Raw genomic sequence first — 20,917 nt, forward strand, 5'->3', positions numbered from 1 at the left:
TATTAAGTTTTTATAGTGGAAAATTCTTGCCTGATAAGCTAAAAATCCTTTTTTTAAAGGGTCACGGGGGGGGGGGGAAGAGGGAAATGCTATGTGCTAAAAAGCAGCTTTCTTTGCCCAAACCAAGGGTCCTTCCAATTTCTTGCAAATAAACTCATTTGCTTTGTCAGAAGAGGGGGGAGGGGCGGATTCAGGCAGGTGTCTTGTGAACGGTAGGGACTGGTGACTGGCTGTTGCTGCCGCCGGGTTGTTCTGCTCTGGCGTCTTTCGAACATGTGGTCAGTGGCTGCTCTTCACTTGAATTGTTTTTGACTGAAAAGATAAGAAAAAGTATTAAGAAGCAATCAAATCCCACCAGCTTGGATAATGTGACCGAATAACAGAATAACAAAGAGTTGGAAGGGACCTTAGAGGTCTTCTAGTCCACCCACCCCCACCCCCGCTCGGGCAGGAAATTGAGGCAGGCTAAGAGAGAAGGCTCAAAAAAAAAATCTTTCTCTTCCTCTGCCTTTTTCCTCCAATACAGGCCTCGCTTGAAAGGCTATTCTGACCCAGGAAAAGCGCACGCCTGCCTAAAGTATTAAATGCCAATTAAGTGACTGACTTATTTTTCTGGAATGCTGGGGGGGGGAGAAACACTTGCAAAGATTAGTGGGGAAAGAGCATTTATTCTGTTCTCAGAAGTCAGCAAGGTTGTTTAAAAATATATATTCAGGCTTTTTGGTCTGAGCAAAACCTCTTCGGTGAAGGAAAAACTCAACAAGTGAGCAGGAAAAGCAGGTTGAATACGAAACGAGTTGACTCAGTGCTTTTTCTGCAGTTCTGTGATTTCTTTTTCATTTTCTTTTCCCTCGGAAAGGCAGAAGGGTATTCAGCATGGATTTCTTGCTCCTTCAGGTTAAACTGCACGTGTGAACGTGGCCGGTGCAATTTGCCATCTGTGATTCGTAGCTTGGGTGTTAGGCGTGAACGTGGGCACGTTGGCTGAGTCAGAAACCCAGACAGAATAAAAGGTCTGAGCTAAGGAGGAGAATGAGTATTTTTCCCCTCTTTCACTCTGGAGGGGGTCAGAATTGGAGAAGGAAATGAAATTCTCAGAGTTTGGGGGGGGGAGAAGACTACGGGATGTTCCTTAAATTAGGAAAAAATGTCTTTTGATTGTAGAGCACTGAGGAAACCCACCAAAATACCACATTAGACTACAGTGTCCAATCTTGGCCACTTTAAGACCTGTGGACTTCAAATCCCAGGATTCCCCAGCCAGCCATGGATTCTTGGCTGGGGAATTCTGGGAGTTGAAATCCAGAAGTCTTTAAGTGGCCAAGATTGGACAGCCTTGCTGTTGTACACTGTTTTGACTGGTCGTTAAGCATAAAAGGGAATTTCAGGGCACCAAAGATTGTCACAATAGCACTTTTGGGTGTTATTTGACACCTCTATATTTGACTCTCGGTTAGGTTAAACTTCGGTTTGCTTCTTCCTGGTTTCACTCCCTTGGCTTGATCACAATTCTGGCTATCGGAAGAGGTCTTGAGGATGGGCTTAATTCAGTGACAGAGCTATCTACGTTAAGGAAACATCATTTCTGGGTTACAAACCACAGGGAAAAAATCACCTTGTGGTGGCCTGTCCCACATCAACAGGAAGCGTCTTTCCCCAGATTTTTAAGGCTACTTTTTGATCAGCTCCCCAGTCCAGGGTGGCCCTAGTAGCGGGAGGGGAGCCTGCCTCTGAGCACGTGCCAAGTGCCACCGAGACCGCCGGGGGGGGGCGCACCTTCTTGCCGCGGGGGAAGGCCTCCTTCAGGCTGCGCCAGAGCGCCTTCAGCCCGCCGTTGACCTTCGCCCAGAAGCGCCGCCGCTTCTCGTCCTGGTCGCGCTGGATGTCGCGCAGGGCGCAGAGGTGCGCCTGGCCCAGGTCGCAGCTGGGGGCCAGCAGGTCGCACTGCCGCTTGGGCCGGCTGCAGCCGCAGGCGGCGTAGCTGCAGACCACCCGCTCGAAGCGCAGCAGGTCGTACTGCGCGGGATCCAGGCGCGCGCCCGGCGAGGCGTAGGTGATGTCGCGCACGCGGGCCATGCTGCCGGCCGCGCAGTTGCAGTGCCAGGCGCTCCACTCCTGCCAGGCGTAGCGCGTGTCGCCCACGATCAGCACCGGCTGGCGGGCCGCCGAGGGCAGCGCGGGCAGCTCCCGGGTGGCCGCCGCCTCCGCCCTCTCCGCCTCGGAGGGGTCGAGGTAGCCGGCCGCCACCGTGGCCTTGGCGGCGGCGGGCAAGCGCTCCAGCAGCTCGGGGGGCGCCGAGACCAGCGCCCCCTCCTCGTCCGGCTCCTGCGCCCCGCCGGCCGCGCCCAGCCAGCAGCCCGCCAGCGTCAGCGCCAGCGCCAGCCCCAGGGCCATGGGCTCCGGGACCCGCCGCCTCGCCCTGCGCTCGGGCTCTCGCCAGGCAACGCGCCGCCGGACAAAGGAGCGGCTGGAACGCGGGGGGGGCGCTTCGACGCCCACTCCTCGCGCTCCCCCCCCGCACTGGCCGGGAGGGAGGGGGCTGCCGGGCGCAGGGGGGCTCCGGGCATCCTCGGAGGGGGCGTCCTTCCCAGGCGAGGGGCGGCCGGGGAGCCCCCTGCCCCCCCGCCTCCCTCTCCCCACCCGCCTCTGCCCCTCCGGCCGCTCAGCCTCCAGCCGAGGGGAGCCCTCAGCTCTCCGGGCGGGCCAAAGGGTCTCTCTGGCTTCCGATTAGCCCGGCAGGCCCCGGGGAGGTGGGGGGGGGCGCTTTGCTCCGCATCCCGAGGTCCTAATTCCGGTATGGGAAGGATAGGGACGCGGCCCATAACTCTGGCGACGGCAGCGATGCGTGTTGGGTTGCTTTTCGTATCCGTTTAAAAAGAATAGCGAGACAGAGGGGAAGCGTTGAGTGGGAGGGTCTCCAGAGGCCATCCAGCCGGTCTGGTTCTTTGTGGGCCTCAGGAGGTGCTGCTGGGCTGATGTAGCCTGAGAGAGAGAAGGGGAAATGGAAGGAGAAGGTGGGCACTTCATACCCAGAGTCGCTTTATCCCTTATCCTGATAAAGCCTTGGGGGGGGAGGATGAAGGGGCTGGACTCCAGCCTCCATCATCCCCAACCCGGGTGGCTGGACCTGATTGACAGGCCTTTGTGCCTCCCCTGTCCTTTGCCGTTCGAGTGGCCCCATGCATTGAGGGTTTCTCCCATAGCCGGGCTTTCTGCCCCCAAAGAGGGTATATTCGTAGTTTGCAAAGCTCCCCTGAGCACGTGAAGAGGGCACTCTGGCTGACTTTGCAAGGCAGGGAGTTTTGCACTCCAGGCAGGGGACAAACTGGACAGGCGAAAAACCAGACCGTACTCACTGCTGGACACAGGCCGGGATGTGGATCTGTTGCAGGGGCACGATCTGGGCCAGGTCATCCAGGCTCTCTACAAACCGCACTTTCTGGCTGAATTTGGAACTGGGAAAAGAGGACAGCGAGGGTGTGTTTGTGTTGGCATTGCCATCTTTGTGGCTGCAACGCAACTCTTCAAATCAACCTTGGCACCCTTCTAGTGCTTATTGGATGGCAATCACCCCTTTTACAACCCACCTGATGAAAGGCTTAAACACCGTCATCAGGGCTTTGATGTACCACGTGGGATGAACGATGACCAAAGATTTCAAGTTCTTCCGAAGCCTGAAATTTAAAAAAAAAAGGAACGGTGGAACTCCATGCCACAGGATATCCTGCTTTGTTTCTCCTTTGTATCTCGGCGGGGGGGGGGGAAGAGAAGCTTATATCACCGAGTAGAACTGGAGACAGCGTGCCTTCTAAGTTGCCTCCACAGTGTCTGGTCCTGGGACAGTCTGTTTACAGTATTTACTTATGAAAGTTAGATGCCACCTGTCTCACTATGGGAGCAGGATATCAGAATATGGATAGTCCAGCCCCTTCCTCAAGCAGGAGATCCTAGCCTAGGCCATTTCAGACAAAGGGTTGTCCAGTCTCTTCTCAAAAGTCTCCAGTGTTGGAGCACCCACAATTTCTGGAGGCAGGCAGTTCCACTGGTTAATTGTCCTCACTGTTAGGAAGTTTCTCCTTAGTTCCGGGTTGCTTCTCTCCTTGAGTTTCCATCCGTTGTTTCTTCTCCTGCCTTCAGCTGCTTTGGAGAATAATTTGACCACCCCCTCTTCTCTGTGGCAGCCCCTCCAATATTGGAAGTCTGCTATCCTGTCACCCCTGGGTCCTTGGTCTAGACCAGGGGTCGGCAACCTCGGCTCCTTTATGACTCGTGGACTTCAACTCCCAGAATTCCTGAGCCAGCTGGCTCAGGAATTCTGGGAGTTGAAGTCCACGAGTCATAAAAGAGCCGAGGTTGCCGACCCCTGGTCTAGACAAAGCCCGCGTGGCCCGGAATCGCTCAGCCTACGTGCCTCACCGTGTTTGGGGCTCTGAATCCTTTGGAGAAAAGGCAGAGGGGGAAAAAAACCATTTGAAAAACAGGAATAGTTTCTGCCTGTGTAAAGAAAGAATGCTCCCCCCCCCCGTTTCTATCTTCAAACAGATTCCTTTTGTTGTTTGAGACGGGCGCTGGAGTGCCGTTCAGCGCCCTTGATGACAAAGCAGCTGAATCGGCGCCCACACCCCTTTTTGCAGGCCTCACCTTGAAGAATTCAGAATTAAAAGAGGGAAACGTGCTGCTCTTTAAGGCCGCTGAGAGAGGCGGGCTCCTTTCAGCCAGGCAGACCTGCTTTGAAATGCTATTTATCCCCAAACCCAGCCCATGTTGCTCTCCACTCCCCATTTTGTGCCGCGCTAAAAAAAACTCCCTTTCTGCAAATGGCCATTGAAAGGCACAAAGCAGGGCTCATCTTTGAAAAGCAGCCTTTAAAAAAAACCAAGCATCTCAGATTGAAGCCAGGTCTGTAGGCAATTCTAGGAAAAAACGGAAATGTGGGTGTGTGGGTGTGTCTGTGTGTTCTTCCAATTGCTTTAATTTGGAAGATGCTCACGGCTGGGCCTCTTACCGCCGGTCGATTGTCTGATAGCACTGCTTGATCCAGGCAAAAGATGGAAACCGACTCCGTGAAGTGGCGCCATTCAGACACACCAGCATGTAATTCTCGGCTACCATCAGCTCCAGAGTTCCTATTAGATACCTACAGGGAATGATAAAGTAGGCTGGAGTCCATTTCCTGCGTTTTACCTTGCAGAAAAGCCAAATTGATCCTCTCCCACAGCAACAGAACAATCAGAAGGGAAAGATAATAGCTGGAAACTGGAAAATCAATCTTTCTTTCTTTCTTTCTTTCTTTCTTTCTTTCTTTCTTTCTTTCTTTCTTTCTTTCTTTCTTTCTTTCTTCCTTCCTTCCTTCCTTCCTTCCTTCCTTCTTTCTTTCTTTCTTTCTTTCTTTCTTTCTTTCCCTCTCTCCCTCCCTCCCTCCCTCCCTCCCTCCTTTATCTATTTATCTTCCTCTCCTTTTTCTTCCCTTCCTTCCTTCCCTCCCTCCCTCCCTCCCTCCCTCCCCGCCCCTCTCTCTCTCTTACTTACTTACTTACTTTCATAAAACAACAGACAGCTCTACCCTAATTTCCTTTTCAAGGTTCAATTCACGGAGAGGAGAGACACACACATGGCAAACTTGTAGTAGCAGGCAGCTGACACACAAACACCCCCCCCAAAATGAGAAGTCTTCACCCTCTGTCGGGCTTTACCCCATGGCAGAATCTCAGCATGATGCGACTTGCATTTTCAGCAGGAAAATCAGCCGTGTTTCCAGATAATCAGCCCGAAGGATTATTTTTATTTTACTTTACTTCGCACTAATCCAAGGCCTAGCTACCGTATTTAACACAATAACAACACGGGTTTCTTTTCCAGAGCGTCCCTCCAACTTTTTCCCCCCTCCCCAGCTCAGGTGGAGGTTACCTGAACAGGTTCTCCATGATGTAGGGATAGTTGGGGACGCTGCTTTCTGGTAGGTAGCAAGAAGCAAAAACGAGAACGGCATTCAGGCCTTCGCCGTAATAGCCTGGGAAAAGGAAGGAGGGCAGAGAGGAGATCACCAGGCAGGATCAGAGTCGCCCTTCCCGTTTAACAAACCAGGAATGGTGGTTCCAAAGGTAGGTCGCCGTCCTCTTGCCCAGAGGCTGAGATTACCTCCATGGGAGATCACCCTCGCATAGGGCTCAATGGCGCTCAGATCCACTTTGCGCTCATGTTCGTCTCCCAGGAATATCCGCCAGACCCGTCCGTCGGGATCCTTCGTGTCCACCACGCGGCCAGTGCCAAATTTCTCCAGCAAGTTGGCCTCCACCCGCCTGGCCCGCGGGAGGTCATCTGGGGGCGGGGAGAGGGCAGAAAGCGGGCATCAAGTCCCAGGTTTATTAACTCGGAAGGGACCAAATCTCTGCCATCTAGGTTCTAACGGCAGGTCAACTCCTTAAGACTCGAACTCGGGACCTCACCTTCCCATTCAAATTCGTGCCCACCCTCTGGGCCCTCCTGAAACTCGCTTTCGGAAGGCGTCTCCAGGTCATCCAGGTTGATGTCCAAACTGCCGTCTGGGGTGCTTTCCGGGAGATCCCCGGATTTTACCGAACCCTCGCTGAGGTCCGGGGCCTGGAGACGCTTCCTCATGTGTCTCCGGCCGCAGAGTTCCAGGGTGTTGGAGGCGACTGCAGGGAAGGGAAGGATTGTAAGGTGGGGTGTTTGGGGTAGAGTGCCTTGAACGATGGAGGCTCTAGGGAAAAAATCTCAAAGGGCAGCATTTTTCCTGAATCTTACCCGGACTCAGTTCTGAACTGGACGGCTCCAGATCTTCCTCCGAGGTCTCCTCCGGCAAAGGGCTGTAAAATCAAAGATATTTTGAATTTTTGGAACGAAGCCCTGCTCCAAACCCTTCGACTTGGGGGAGGGACCCAGATGTATAAAGAAAGCCTTCAGATTACGACGTTATAGAGCTGTGCAAAGCTATATGACGAGGGCTATATAAATTCTCCGAATAAATACATATATGAAGCTAGAAAGGCAATTCAATCGACCGAGGGGATTAGGAGGACTCGAACCTTGGGCAGGGGGCTGGACTAGAAGACCTCTAAGGTCCCTTCCAGCCCTAGGATTCTAAGCAGCGCTCCCATGCAAAGGGAACCCGCTAACATTTTTCAGTATAGACGACAATTTGCAAGTAATTTGCTTCAATTTAAGCAATCTGGTTTTATTTATCAAGGATTGGGGGGTGGGGAAACAGCAGGAATTTGGGGGGGGGGAGAGTGAGATGTCTGCCTGAATCCTAGCCAAGGGAACTTTTTTGACCACCGCTGTTCAAGGGTTGACTGCTCTTGAACATGGATTCCTCTTTACCGTGGGAATTCGTCATCCTGCCATTCTTCTCTCAGTTCCAGGTCTCGGATGTTCCCCGCCGGGTCTGACGCCTCCGTGGCTTCTTTCTTCAGCCTGCAAAGGCAAGAGAGTGACCGGATTTCCCACCTGCCCTGTAGAATCGCAGGCTGCAATCTCACCGGTACAGAGGCAGTCCCCCACCACCACCCCAGTGTCCTAAAGCAGGCAGGTTGGTTTTCTGCTCGCTTTGAGGGCTGGCAAACTCAGCCTGCTGGGGGTTACGTCCTGGCTCATGCCTGGGGATTAAGACCAGCAGAAGGTGCTCTGAACGAATGCAGTCGGAGGGGTTCCTGAAGGTCATTTAGCCTGACCCTTGCTCAATGGAAGGAAAGCGTCCCCTTTGCGCTGGCTGGGGAATTCTGGGAGTTGAAGTCGACACTTCTTAAAATGGCCAACTTTGGTGATCCCTGGTTTAGTGCACAGCCAGTCCTGTGGAGCTGCCCATTCGAATCCCGCCATTTGCCTCTGAGAAGCTGCCAAGCAGGACTCTGGGGTGTGGTCATCTCTCCCAGTCTTCCAGGTAGCTGGCACACAGGTAGGATGCCCTTAAACCTGGAGGTTCTATGCCTAGCTCGCTAGTGGCTGCTTATTCCAGGCAGCCAAAAGGTGATTAAACTTTGTTTAACAGTGGACCAAAAATGTGTTGCCGGGCGCCGAAACCTGTAATTAAGGCGTGACGGAGGGAGCACGGATGTATGCATGTCTGTCCGAAGGGCGTTGCAGAGAAGAAACCACACCCAGAGGGCAATCCATTTGAAGGGAGAGAAACAACCTCAATTTGGGGTAGGCTTGAGGGAAGTGAAATAATAAAAAACGATAAATAAAAAAAAGAGAGTCACTGTTTTTCCCCTCAAGAGGTGTAGAGCCTCCAGCTCCATCAGCAGCTGTCCTTCAAAGGCCAGCAAGGAAAGGGCCTTCCTTTCCAGACCTGGGGGCATTGAACAGCTGGAAATAGGTGCCCAGCTACAAAAGAGCCATCTCGAGAAAAATGAATATGGTGTGAATGTGAGCTGGACCACTGCAACGGAACCAAAATCTGGATTTTTCATCTTGTGCACGATGGCTGCATCCACACTATGCTAGTCAATTTGCCGGATGCAGCCCCCTTTCCAGAGAGGCCTCCAGTGTTGCCTGTAACTCAGGGAGAACCCCTTGTAAACAGGATGGCCAAAAGGCCGGAAGGGTTGAAATTAAAAACTCTGGATGATTTAAAGGTGCTTTGCCAGTGGGCAAACATGAATCCAAACGGTGTCAAGTTAATGAACCGGTTCAGAGAGTTTGTGATTGCAGCTCACGCCTGCAGAAGGAGAAGCAGAACTGGTGCCTGCCCGCCCACCCCCCCACCTCTTTGGGCCACAATTGGGCTGGACTGGGTGCAATGGCCCAGCAGGCGAAGCCTTCCAAATTTTCTGATCTTTAAACTGGGCGCAAGAATCTATGGCACGACTGGGCGAGATGGTTGCTACCCTTTGAAAATCAACACCAAGTTCTTGGCTTTTGTTTTTACACAAAAAGCTTTGCAAAAGGGAGGCAAAGCCACAGCTGAATTGGGAAGGCGAAGAGGGGTGGGCAGGAGACCACCAGGAGATTTTGACTTTAGGGGAAAGGAAGGAAGGAAGGAAGGAAGGAAGGAAGGAAGGAAGGAAGGAAGGAAGGAAGGAAGGAAGGAAGGAAGATTCCTTCAAAGCAACAATGTCAACAACTGTTTTTGTGTTCAAGAAAAGTAGAGAAGTCCCTGGCTTGGCTGGAAGATGTTTAATTTAGGCAGGACCCACAATGATAAAAAAAACCAGCCTCTTTTTAAAAAATTAATGTTTGCAGAGAAGCTGGATAACTACCTGGGCGCAGGTAGATTTTTACCTTGTTTATTGAGGTGGTGCCTGTTTATATTTCAGGGAGGCTTAACCTGGATAGCGAATTTTTTGTTCTCGTGAAAGGGTGCCAGACGGGGAAACCTGGTTACCTTCCAGGTGCGGCTGAACTACAATTCCCATCAACATCTGAAGAGTTGGGGGGGGGTGTCTCCTGGCCAGGCGCCAGCTTAGAGAGGAATTACAACCTTGTAGGGGGGTTGTGAATTCATTTGGCCCTGGGCTGGCCATGGAAAAGAACGAAAACCCTGGTTTATTGGAGAACAGGCCCTCATCCAGAATCCTCACCCTCCCTTTGAAGGGACTCACCTTTCCGAGGCAAGGCTCCTGCCGTCTCCCACGAAGGAACCCATGGAGGGGGGGGGGTTCTCCAGCCAGGTGCGGATCCAGCCTCCCCTACTCCTGACGGACACCCAAACTCGCACCGCAGCCCTGGAGGTGTGGACATGCCAGCGGAAGCAGGGAGATGCATCCCAAACTGGTTTTTCTGCTTGCAGAGCTTGGCAGAAGGGAAGCCGGGTCCTAACGCCGCCGAAGAAGAGCACCAGGGAGAACGGCCACAGGCCGGCTGGGGACGATGGGAATTTTAGAAGAGTGGGATTTGGGCTCGGCCCCTCTTTGGATGCCATGCAGGGAGAAGGTGCCAACACTGGTAGCCAAGTTAGCTGAGGGGAGTTGAACAGGCAGGTCTAACCTTGGCCGTTTTAAGACTTGTGGCCTTTTTAACTCCCGGAATTCTGGAAGTTAGAAGTCCACAAGTCTTAAAGCAGCCAAGGTTGCACACCCTGGTGCAGTTTGCTGGCTGTGCAAGTATTATTTTGATGGTCCCTAGGAAGTATTACAGGGTTTCTGATCTTAGTGCCATAGTTTTCATTTGCTAAGGTCGATTGAGGCCAGGCTGGGCCTTATGGGTGGGACCCCTGATTTTTTTCAGCAAATATGTAAACAGGAAGTCAAAATTCGGTGAATCGCATTTCCATCTGATCAGCTTTGTTTGTTGCAAACTTCGTCTAGGTGTGCACGACACACTCAACAAAAAAGGTGTGTCAGTTGGATGGGCCGACTGTGTGTGTGTATGTGTGTGTGTCTTTGATTTTGTGAGCTGCCAACTGGGATTAATGTGCATGCAGGTTGGAGAAAAGAATGCGGATAAATACATCACCAGGATCGACCTGTCGTAAAGGGAAGGGCCGATGCAGGTGTGAACACAGACTTTGCGCTTTACCAGTTGAATTAGGCCTGAGTAGTGGAGGTAGGGAAGGATCTTCCCTTTGAAACAGGAGAAAACCAGCCGTGGTATCAGCTGGCGTCGCAAAGAGGAACACCCAGTTTCAGTGGCACTCTACCTTTTAGTGAACACGAGCAAGGCTTTGACTTTTGGGGTGGCAGAAAGAGGGCAAAACAACCACAATTTGCACTGTTTCTAGAAACGATCCAGGATTCCTACACAATGCCAGTTTGTTCTCAGCTGCCAGGAATTCACTCTTTCACTAGTTTGCGTGTCTAAAAGTTCACTTTATTTGAATTTTCTCCATTTTGGGGTCCACACAGCCAAGACGAACGTTTCCACCTGCCTATCCCAGGTGCTGCTGGGAGGGGGGGGCAAAATTAAGGCTGGAGTACAGAGGGAAGTGCATGGGTGCTCCAAGAGCCCCTGATTAGGGACCCCCTTAGAAGGTACCTTAATAAAACACCGTATTTGTGCAGCATCTGGACTGCAAAATGCTGTAAAATCTGCACAGGTATAAAAAAAACAGGACCATTTGCAGCTTGGTAGGAAAATGTTTGAAGGAACAGAAGATGAGGGTTTTTATTCGCTAGTGAGGAATTAGCCCAGGCCTCTCCAAGCTGGGCCACTGTAAGACGGGTGGACTTCAACTCCCAGAATTCCCCAGCCAGCCGTGGTCCACCCTTCTTAAAGGGGCCCAGTTTGGAGACCCCTATTCGACGGGATTCAACCGAGCAGAAAACGCACAACACGCCTAAGTATTGCCGCAAGAGAACGCAACGTTTTACATTTCATGCACGCACACGGGTGCTAAGTGAGATTTTTGCACTCTCCACTTTTTCTTTTTGCAAAAAAAAAAAATTTAAAAATGCAGCTCTGGAACATTTTGAGATGGGCGTCATCTCCCCGTCCCCAGCGTCTGAACTATGTTTCCCCTTCCCCTTCAACAAGCAGCCAGGAAAACATTTCAGAAGAATCTTAATATCTTGTCCGCGCAAATCCATTTTGAAACAATTTGGAAGGGCGTGCTTGGAGGAAAAAAAAGGATTTTGGGTGCTGGAAAGCCCCGCCCTCCCCATTCACCCCTCCCCCCCAGAATCAGAATTCTGCAATTTTGCAGCAGGCAGCCAGTTTAATCTCCCCCCTCCCTTAGTGGCACCGAATGTTGAGTTCAGCAGCCCCCACCCCTCCTTTCTACTCATTGCAGTGGGGATTAATCACAGATCACGTCCTACAATTAATTAAAGAAACGGCATTCCCGGCACCCAGCGGCGCCCACCTCCCGCACGCCGGGAGTCTCCCCGGAATTTGCCGGTGCCCAGAGTCACTTCTTTTCCGGGCTGCGGCTGCCCGAGGAGCGGTCGGTGGCTATGCGGTTGACCCTCTCGAAGATGGCCTCGGGCGAGACTTCGGGCAGACCCTGGTGCAGGGGACACTCGTCCACCAGGCTGTTCATGGGGGTGGGGGGCAGCAAGGTGTCTTCATCCGCTGCCTCCTCGCCCAGGCGGAGCGGCTTCGGGGGGTCCTTGGCGGCCCCGCTGGGATTGCGGCTACCGGTGCCCTGGGCGTCCACCCTGGTCGGCTGCATGCTGGGTCCGGCAGGGCTGGGTCCGGCCCACTGGGACAGAAATTCTCGGACGATGGGAAGGACCTTCTTGCGGGAGGCGCCGCTGTTGGCCTGCTGGTAGGCGCGGATGGCGGTGCAGGGGCTCTCCAGCCGGGAGAGGCCGAGGGACGGGTTGCTAGAGCGCTCCAAGGCTTGGCACACCTGGAAAAGACGGAAGCTCTCCAAAGGTGGGTGAGATCCACCTTCCCCGCCCTCCCCAAGACCCTGTGGGGATCGGGAAAGCTTTCAGCACAGCTTGGAAACCAGGGTGCTGATGACGTGGCCTAGTTTGGTCGTGAAACGTCTGAAGGAAACAGCCAAGGACCCCACAGACCTCCTCTTCCTTCTCTCCCGTTCTGCAAGCCCCCCTTCGCCCTTCTAGCCCAGATGATGTTACCTGGTTGGGTCCGCAAGAAAGCCACCAAGTTCAGAGACCGCCAAGGACTCCCCATGTCAACATTCTCATCTATTGAAACCAAAGCTTGCTAGTTATCCTCAACCGCCAGGCCAAAGGTAGAGTGACCCTGAACATGGAAGCTCCACTCTGAGAGAGAAGAGCTCCAGAGGACTCGGTCTCAACTAGCCAAACCGGGTCCTCTGTAAATAATCCACAAGTCAACCATGAAAGAACGCCTTCTCTTGTGCCCAGAAAAATCGGTCTGAAGGCGCAAACCTAAAGATGGAGGTTCCATTGTGCCGGAGAGGCTGCATATTCCCTGCTCCAGAATAAATAAATAAATACTGACCTCCCCTGCAGAGGATTGAAACGTCAGAGCGAATTCTGCCCAAACCCTCACCCCCTGTTCCGTTTTTACCAAACCCTCCATGACCCGTCCATTTAGCAAGCCAGAGGCAGGAGGCTCTCCCCTGCCCCTCTGCCCCCTACCCAACCCCAGCACCCACCTGGGCCAGAGAGCCTGCCGGATGCGACGGCCACAAAGTGAGGCAGGCAGAGGCTGTTGTCAACCACACTGCCTTGAGCTCCAGAGAGTGTTTTCAGCTTTGGCATAAAGGGGGAAGTTGGATGACTCAGGACGGCATCGGGGAGCTGCCGAATCCTGGAGGACTGGGGGGGGGGTGAGAAGGAGGCTGTTGGGGGCAGAGATGCCGAAAAGGAAGAAAAACGGGCTGAGCCTGCCCAGCTGACTCCCATACCAGTGGGCGATCACCCTGTGCCAGGCTGCACCTCCCCTGCTCCAGAAAGGAAAGTTTTTGGAATGGGGAACACTGAAATCTTTTATACCACGCCTGTTTTGTTTTTTCTTTTTTTCCTTTACTCCAAGCTGGGCATTCTGCCATTCTACCGTTTTTCATTAAAACCACCCTCCTGCCTTTCTAAAGGCCTGGGGCCATTCCAAGTCAGATAGAAAGCTTGCAGAGAAGTTCCAGTATCAACCTGAAGCTAGAAGTTTGTCCCTGCTGCTTGAAACGAGGCGTTGTTGGGGTGATCTCATAACCACACACACACACACACACACACACACTGCCTGATTGATCAACTCGACTCCTTTTTGATAAAACAAAAAGCGACCCCACCTGAAACCCTCTCCTTTGTCTTGACAAGGCTGAGCCAAACCAACAGACCCTAAAATCACCCTAAAATCAACTTATCTGGGACGGTGGCAACAGGGGGTCTCAGATTCCTGCATCTGATATATTAGAAAACCGCTCAGGCGTGCAAACTGCAAGCTTGCACCATAAGATTCACCAGTTCATGATTAGGGAGTCCCACAATCTCTCAAAGTCTTTTTGTAAGAGAACACCCGTGGGGCTTAAAATAAATGTTCTTTTTAAGCATCATGACTTTTGAGTCACCCTCATCGGCCAACTCACCGAGAAACTTGCATTAGCTAATATTATGTCAAGCAGGGTGGTGTCCAATTATTTGTCTGCTTGGCAACATGGGTTAAAATGTAAATAAGTGAAGAGGGGGGGAAAAGAGCTGGTTTTGAACAAAAGGGCAAAAAAACCAACCCTGAAGCAGAAGTCTTTGGAGAGTGGTTAGTTTCATTCTTGGAAAAATAATAGCAAATCCAAGATTGGTGTTAGCGAGGTCGGTAGGAAAATAATTCCAAAGTAAACCCAGAGGTTTGGAACAGGGAGACAGTTTGCCTGTCAGCTGAGCAAATAATCCTTCCTGGATGCACTTGGTGTGAAAGTGTTGCAAATTTTGCATTAAAAGGGATTTATTTTTTAATCAGGACAGAACAAGAGAAGCTTGCTTAAAAAGAAGAAAGAAAAATAAGGAGTTTGGAAACGGGACATTTAACCTTTGACCAAACCCAGATTGGGAGTTCCACTACTGACCATAATTCCAACCGGAACATTTTTTAATTTAGTTTTGCCCTTCACATTGCTGGTGGCTGAGCCTCCGGCACTCGAGGGGCCATTAAAAAGCGACAAAGGCATTGCGTGCTCACACAAGGGCCCCCGTTCCACCTTCCGAGCTTTGCTCCTTCCCATCGACAAGGCTGGATTGTTCAAAGAAATCGGCAAACGACTAAGAGAAGGATTAAAATGGATTCCCTCCATCTCTCCACTCCTGAAATCCTTCGCCTTCTGCAAAACCCAGCACTTCTATTGACTGGGGTCCATTCGAGATGGGAAGGGGGGGTGTGACAAAAGGGGGGAGGGTGGGTGTGGCGGAGGGGATACAAAAGACCCCCGCCCACCAAATCCTCTGCTTACCTCCCAGCTGCTGCAGCTGCTGCTGTCTAGGGAGGACGATCATGCCTGAGCTCTCCGGGCAGCCCCCCTCCCCTCCACTGCCTCCGCTGCTCCCCCTCCCCACCGGCCCGCTCGGCCAGCCGGCAGTCGCAGGGACCTTTGGCTGCGGTTAATGAGTGGCAGAGGCAGCACGAGGCGCCTGCGTGAACATCCCTCCCGCTCTGCCACCTGCCAAACAGGCTCCTTTCCAACAGGGGATGTTGCCCGGTTGCCCGGTTGCCAGCGAGGGCAGAATCCGGGCAGGGGAGCAGGGGCTGCCCGCCTGGGACACAAAGCAAGAGCCCAGGCTTAATGGCAGAAGATCGGCTGGAAAATGAAGAAAAAAAATGAAAGCTCAGGTGCAACTTCCTAAAATCACACCGTAAATTGAGATTGGGCAATGGAGGACACTTCCCAGTGGCAGGATCCAATTCCTCCCCCACCCCACCACCACCCATTTTTTACTGGGGCATGTAAACCTCCCCAAAAAGTGTCTTAATTGCACCTCAGCTGTTCATTCCTCCTTTGTGCAACCTGGAAGGACACCCCGATTTTGGTGTCACGAGAGACTGTCATGGAAACTGGCTAGAAGGTCCCCTTGATTTATGACGACAATAGCCAAAATTTCTCTTGCTAAGCGAGACATTTGTTGAGTGAATTTTGCCGTTTTGCCAACTTCCTTGCCACATTTGTTAAGCGAACCACTGCAATTAAGTTAGCAACATGGTCGTTAAGCGAATCTCATTCCCCCTTTAGCTTGTCAGTAGGTCACAAAAGGGGAGCGCCTGACCCCGGGACACTGCGACTGTCATAAATACGAATCTGCTGCCAAGCACCCTAATGTTGATCATGGGGATGCTACAACGGTCCTACGTGTGAAAAACTATAAGTCGCTTTTCCCAATGCTGTTGTACCTTTGAACGGTCACTAAACTGACTGCTGTAAGTTGAGCATTTCCTGTATTTGCACCAGCCAAGCTTGACTTCCTTAAGCCAAGATAGACATAGATGGTTTTCTTCCTTCCCTCAAACCAGGATTAATTTAGGAAAATCAAATCGCCCTGGCACCGTTTCAGCCAAACTAGAAAATCGGAACGATTTTGTTTGGGGAAGGCCAGGCAGGTTAGGGAAGAAAAAACAGTTAAGGTTTAGCGATAATATTGGGAATTTAGCAGTGAAGTCCCACCCGCTGCCGTAATCCCCAGGTTTGGCTGCCAATTTCAGGGATTCGGGCTGAGATTCCACTCACTGCATCCTGGAGTCCGCCCTGCTGACTGTACACTGCGAGCTGCCGAAATGGCTTCTTCTGGTCCCTGAAGGAGATGGTCATGGCAATGAGCAGGTTGAAGCCTCTTTGGTGACAGAAGGCGGCCAGATCCTGCTCAAGCCCAGGCCGGTGCAAGAAATCCTGAAAAAAAAGGGAGATTTAAAACACAGGTACACCCAACCATGCCAACTTGAAGACTTGTGGACTTCAACTTTCAGAATTCCCCAGCCAGCCATGCTGGCTGGAGAATTCTAAGAATTGAAGTCCACAGGTCACCAAGCTGCCAACTTTGGCCAACCCTGGTAAAAAGGAAGCAAACGACAAACAAGGTTGGGGTTCACTTAACAGATCGCAAAAATGGGGTAAAACTCACTTAAGCCTCGTCGGTCGAGGATTACAGGCCTCACACTCACCTGGAGAGCCACGTAGATGGCGCTAATAGCCACTGTTGCTTTTTTGCTGGCCAGGCTTTTGAGGTCCTTCCGCAGCATCTGCTCGGTGGTGAGGCCTGTAGGAGGGACAGTCCGAATTTTGGGTGTGTGTGTGTGTGTGTGTGTGTGTGACCTGGCATTCCTCCAAAGGTCCCCTTGGCATCCCTTTTGCTCATCAACTCTAAGGGAAATAGACGGCCTGTCCTTCTTCTGCCTCCCAGCGGATTCCCAAACAGCCCACACCCTGCAACCTTGGCTTGCAGATGACCCTGGCTGGGGGTCTTAAAGGGAATGCCCCTTCTGGACCCGCCCAGGGATGCCTGCACACCTGAGACGTCAAACTTTGCTTTCTGCAGAGCGTCAAAGACCTGGTTTCTCGGCTGCAGCTCGGGGAACATGGATTCCAGCCGAGAAACGCAACGGGCGTCCTTCGGGGTTACTTTGCCGGCTTCGACGGCCATGTTCACACAATCCAGCAAGATGGTTCCTGGCAGGGCAAAAAAAAAAAAAAACCTGGGTCAAAGAAGGCCCCAATTCAGGGCAGTTCAGACGGTCTTCGCTGCAAATTTCCCGATGGCAAACAGGCAAGATTTGGGGTGAACCCGCGCAAACCGCCTGGCCCTCACCGTGCAGCAGAGCAGCAATTTGGCTGTCCAACATTGGCGCCCCAACTCGCAGGAGCCTCTCGGCCACCAGGGTGGCACAGGAGCCGACCAGCTCGGCCGTCACTCTGCAGGGAGGGGGCCTCTCCCACTCCAGGGGCCGGTGGTCCAGCACCTCCACCACGGCTGCCTCCAGCCCTGCATCTTTGCTGGGGAAAGAGACAAAGAGGTGGGGGTAAGCACTCCCCATCCCATCAGCCACAGCCAAGAAGGGCTCGCCTGAAGCTGGCAGTCGTTGGAAAATGGAGCACAGCCGCGGGACTTTGACCCTTGACCTACGACCACAATTTAGCTCAAAGTTTCTGTCGCTAAGCGACACATTTGTTAACTGAGTTTTGGCCCATTTCGTGACCTTTCGGGACTGCAGCCGTTAAGCTAGTCACACGGTTGTTAAGTGAATTTGCTTGTCAGAAGGTCGCAAAAGGGGATCACCTGATCCCAGGATCCTGCAGCTGTCCTAAATATGATCCAGTTACCGAGCATCCAATTTTGATCACGTGACCCCGGGGATGCTGCAATGGTCGTACGTGTGAAAAACGGCCATAACTCACTTTTTCACTGCTGTTGTTAACTCTGAACGGCCACTAAACCAACGGTTGTAAGTCAAGGACGAGGTGTGCTTTGTTTACACTGGTCCCAATGGCCTCTGAAACGGTTTACGAGACCCAAAAACTCAGGAACTGAGTGGGAATCTCAAGGGATCCACCAGCCCAGCTCCCCAGACCTTCAAACACAGGAGGCGGAGGCGCAGTGGATGGGCTGAGGGCCCCCCCGCTTTGCACGGGGGGGCTGCTCCTGCCTCTGCCCACCTGGGCAGGATGTGGTGGTCCACCAGCGTCATGGACAGCAGCCCGGCCTTGTTCAGCCCCGCCAGGTCGATCTCATCCCGGAAAACGAGGACTTTCTCAGGGATACGTTGCTGATGGAGAAGGAAGCTGCTCTCGGTGCGCAGAGGGAAGTCGACCCGAGGGATGTTGAGGACCGGAACGAAGGCCGCTTCAGAGTCCGGAGAGGTCTGGGGGGGGGGGAAACAAAAGGATGGTGGGAATTTGCACTGGGGGGGGGGACAGCAAGGAACATGCAGAGCATCAAACAAGGTGGAAGTGGGACCTCGAAATTCCCGGTTCTTAATAAGACCAAGACAGGACATTGTGGAGGAGAAGGACACATCCATGAGATGGCAGCCAAATAAATTGTTTTAAAAACACCCAAAATGCCCAGGGTGCCCCTGGAGGGGGGGAGGGCAGAAGTCTCTGTATCCTCCTTGGACCCCTCCCCAGGTCTGAATCCTGCAGACAGACGCAAATCGCCGCCCGGCACCCAGTTTTAATTCTGCGACATGGAACTCAGAGAGGAGAGCGTGCCGTGGTGGCAGGAGGGACCCGGGAGATGCATAAGCAAATTGTGGGAGGGGTCCCGGGCTAGGCCCAAGACGTCCTAGCGAGATCAGAACCCGGAGCGGCACATCGAAAGGCTGACCTTTGCCAAAAAGTAGGCGAGGACCAAGGCGGACACCATGGAGTCGAGATCACACGCCTCGTTGCCCAGCACCACGTGAACGGCCCTTTTGCTCTGAACGCGATCCTGCCAGGGGACAAGCAAGGAGATGAAGCCAGGATGGAACAGGGAGTTTCCAGAGTCAGGGCGTGTCTGGGGTGGGCACAGCAAAGGAGAACGTTCTTGATGATCGAAAATAAAAGGAAGGGCTGCAAAGTGCACGAGGGCTGGACCGCAGGGCCTGAATTCGAGGGGAAAATTAGCACTCGAGCCCGCTCCCCCTTGTTCAGCCATGGGCAGCGTCTGTAAAGAGGGCGTGATGCCAACTTTCAGAGGGGGATAGATAGGGAAGCAGGGCACCTATTTCTAGGCTCATTCTCCTACTTTGATTCCTTTGCCAACCAAGCTGAAAGAAAGAGGATAAATGAAAAAAAATTCAAGTGAAAATGTCTGTAGTTGGCTCACAAGATGGCCAATTTTTCTGAATTAACTCGGTTGACATTAGAACCGCAAATGGATGTGGTTTACTTATTTATTTATTCTTGTTTAAATTAAGAAGGGGTAAAAGGCTTGCTGAGAAGTAGGTGGCACCCATTTTGCCAGCCATTAGGGGATCCTGAAAAGCTTCCCCCCTCCCTCTCTGCAAACAAACCTTGGTTTCCCAGCACCGGCAGAACGTCGGAAGACGTCAGCCGACAAGCCACCTCCAGATCACCTGAGGCTGGAAAGGTGGGACGCGGCCAGGGCGGAGGTTTAGCGGCAGAGCAGATGGCTGTGGGGCAGACCGGAAGTTAAAATGGGAGGGGGATTAAGAAGCTAAAGAGGCCGGGCGTTCTCACAGAGACGCCCTCAAGGGTCCAACGGAAAGGGCTGCCTGCGTACAAGCCATCTGGACAAGCCAACTTAATAATGGTGCTGCTTAACGATGAATTTTCCGGTCTGTTGTGGTCGTAATGAGGACGTTGGTACAAAACGTATGTCTAGAGCAGGGGTGTCCAAGCTTGGCCACTTTTTAACAGTGGTGGACTTCAACTTCCAGAATCCCCCAGGCAGCCAGGGAATTCTGGGAGTTGAAGTCCACCAGTGTTAAAAAGTGGCCAAAGTGGACACTCCTGGTCCAGAGGGACAACGGGAAGCGCCGTCCAAGGGGGCCTGGAGGGCCAGGGGATCGGAGCCTCTGCCCACCCAGCCACGGGGCCTCTGTGCAGGGAGGCTGCCGGGCAGACGGGCAGCCTGAGTCACCACCTCCAGGCGACACAAGACTGTGAATCACCCACGGACGGGGGTCGAAACAAGGCCGGGAAAGGCTCCCTCCCCAGCCAGGATTCGAATCCTGCCCACGGCCCCAACCTCCGCCATCCCTGAAGCCGGCAGGGTCGGGGGCTGCTCAAGAGAGGGGAAATGCACATTGCAGCCTCTACCTCCTTAGTGGTGGGAGGGGATGATGGGAATGGGAAGTGGTCTGGTGCCCCCAGGAAGGAGACGGGCTTACATTCCATCAGCAAGTAAAACAAAACTAAATAAGGGAAATGATGGGAGTCGGAGTCGTCTAGCCTTCGCAGGAGTGGTGGGTGGGGATGATGGGTGTCCAATCCTGCCCCTATTGGAGGGGTGGGCGGGGATGATGGGGGTCAGCATCATTTGAACCAAGTGGAGCTGCCAGCAGTGGCTGGGGACGATGGGAGCTAGGATCCAGCATTCTCAAGAAGGGATAGATGGGATGATGGGAGTCAGAATGGTCTCGAGCAGGTGGAGGTGCCGAGAGCAGCTGGGGAGGATGGGAGCTGGAGTCCAGCCTCCTCGGGAGGGGTGGGCGGGGATGATGGGAGTCAGATCCATTGGAGAGTGGGGATGATGGGAGTCGGACTGGCTCAGCCTAGGCCAGGGGTGGGCAACCTCGGCCCTTTTATGACTCGTGGACTTCAACTCCCAGAATCCCTCAGCCGGCCGTGGAGGACAGGAGCGGCCGATGGGGCCGGTAGTCCTCCCGGGGTGGGATACCTGAAGGGCGGCCCTGCAGCCTTCCAGGAAGCTCTCCATGGCTCCGCACGTGTGAACGGAGGGCGCGCGGACACGTGTCGAGACGGCCTCCACCTCGGCCGCTTCAGGGCGGCCATCGGGCTCCGCGCCGGCGGGAGGGGCCGGAACAGCCGCGCCTGATTGGCCGGCCCGGAGACGGAAGGGCGCGGTTTCACCCGCCGCACTGCGCAGGCGCGGGCAGCGCCGCCTCCCTCTCCCAGCTGGCGTGAAAAAGGGCGTGGCCGAAGCAC

The 20,917-nt window shown here is 53.2% G+C and overlaps 3 protein-coding genes across 7 annotated transcripts; all 3 read right to left on the reverse strand.

The window, feature by feature from the left end:
- Nucleotides 1-72: 72 nt before the first annotated feature.
- LOC310647514 (protein MENT) lies at nucleotides 73-2,822 on the reverse strand (the record flags this gene model as incomplete). Its single annotated transcript, XM_083374831.1, is given in 5 exon segments — nucleotides 73-312; nucleotides 1,777-2,401; nucleotides 2,403-2,451; nucleotides 2,454-2,539; nucleotides 2,641-2,822. Coding segments are annotated over 5 exon segments (975 nt in total). The 3' UTR covers nucleotides 73-279.
- Nucleotides 2,434-9,698, reverse strand: BNIPL (BCL2 interacting protein like). Of its 2 annotated transcripts, XM_083374378.1 has the most exons (10): nucleotides 9,561-9,698; nucleotides 7,342-7,434; nucleotides 6,766-6,827; nucleotides 6,447-6,656; nucleotides 6,139-6,318; nucleotides 5,908-6,010; nucleotides 5,006-5,137; nucleotides 3,588-3,674; nucleotides 3,357-3,455; nucleotides 2,434-2,982 (listed from the first exon to the last, which is right to left on the reverse strand). In XM_083374378.1, exons 1-10 carry the CDS (start codon nucleotides 9,602-9,604, stop codon nucleotides 2,955-2,957), a joined length of 1,038 nt encoding a protein of 345 aa, XP_083230504.1. In that variant the 5' UTR covers nucleotides 9,605-9,698; the 3' UTR covers nucleotides 2,434-2,954. The 2 variants fall into 2 exon arrangements, with proteins under 2 accessions (XP_083230504.1, XP_083230505.1); XM_083374379.1 differs by lacking the exon at nucleotides 6,139-6,318.
- Nucleotides 9,699-10,745: 1,047 nt separating this feature from the next.
- Nucleotides 10,746-20,784, reverse strand: PRUNE1 (prune exopolyphosphatase 1). 4 transcript variants are annotated; one of them, XM_083374438.1, is made up of 8 exons: nucleotides 20,649-20,784; nucleotides 18,630-18,734; nucleotides 17,960-18,165; nucleotides 17,115-17,299; nucleotides 16,817-16,975; nucleotides 16,471-16,565; nucleotides 16,040-16,198; nucleotides 10,746-12,247 (listed from the first exon to the last, which is right to left on the reverse strand). In XM_083374438.1, exons 1-8 carry the CDS (start codon nucleotides 20,685-20,687, stop codon nucleotides 11,804-11,806), a joined length of 1,392 nt encoding a protein of 463 aa, XP_083230564.1. In that variant the 5' UTR covers nucleotides 20,688-20,784; the 3' UTR covers nucleotides 10,746-11,803. The 4 variants fall into 4 exon arrangements, with proteins under 4 accessions (XP_083230564.1, XP_083230563.1, XP_083230565.1 ...); XM_083374437.1 differs by having other exon boundaries at nucleotides 18,630-19,053; nucleotides 20,649-20,735; XM_083374439.1 differs by lacking the exon at nucleotides 20,649-20,784 and adding an exon at nucleotides 19,300-19,613.
- Between the last annotated feature and the right edge of the window lie 133 nt (nucleotides 20,785-20,917).

The sequence above is a fragment of the Vipera ursinii genome (genome assembly GCF_947247035.1).
Source record: "Vipera ursinii genome assembly, chromosome: 15".
Lineage (NCBI taxonomy): Eukaryota > Metazoa > Chordata > Lepidosauria > Squamata > Viperidae > Vipera > Vipera ursinii.

Excerpts from the sequence above, each read along its gene's own strand:
- BNIPL (XM_083374378.1), bottom strand. The coding sequence starts at position 9,604 with ATGGGTTCCTTCGTGGGAGACGGCAGGAGCCTTGCCTCGGAAAG. Across the intron at positions 7,435-9,560 it reads AGGAGCCTTGCCTCGGAAAG|GCTGAAGAAAGAAGCCACGG; the intron begins GTGAGTCCCTTC and ends TTGCCTTTGCAG. Across the intron at positions 2,983-3,356 it reads ATCCCGGCCTGTGTCCAGCA|GCTACATCAGCCCAGCAGCA; the intron begins GTGAGTACGGTC and ends TCTCTCTCTCAG.
- PRUNE1 (XM_083374437.1), bottom strand. The coding sequence starts at position 18,941 with ATGGCTGAACAAGGGGGAGCGGGCTCGAGTGCTAATTTTCCCCTCGAA. Across the intron at positions 18,166-18,629 it reads TCGCCTACTTTTTGGCAAAG|ACCTCTCCGGACTCTGAAGC; the intron begins GTCAGCCTTTCG and ends CCCCCCCCCCAG. Across the intron at positions 12,248-16,039 it reads AGGGCGGACTCCAGGATGCA|GTGTGCCAAGCCTTGGAGCG; the intron begins GTGAGTGGAATC and ends CGTCTTTTCCAG.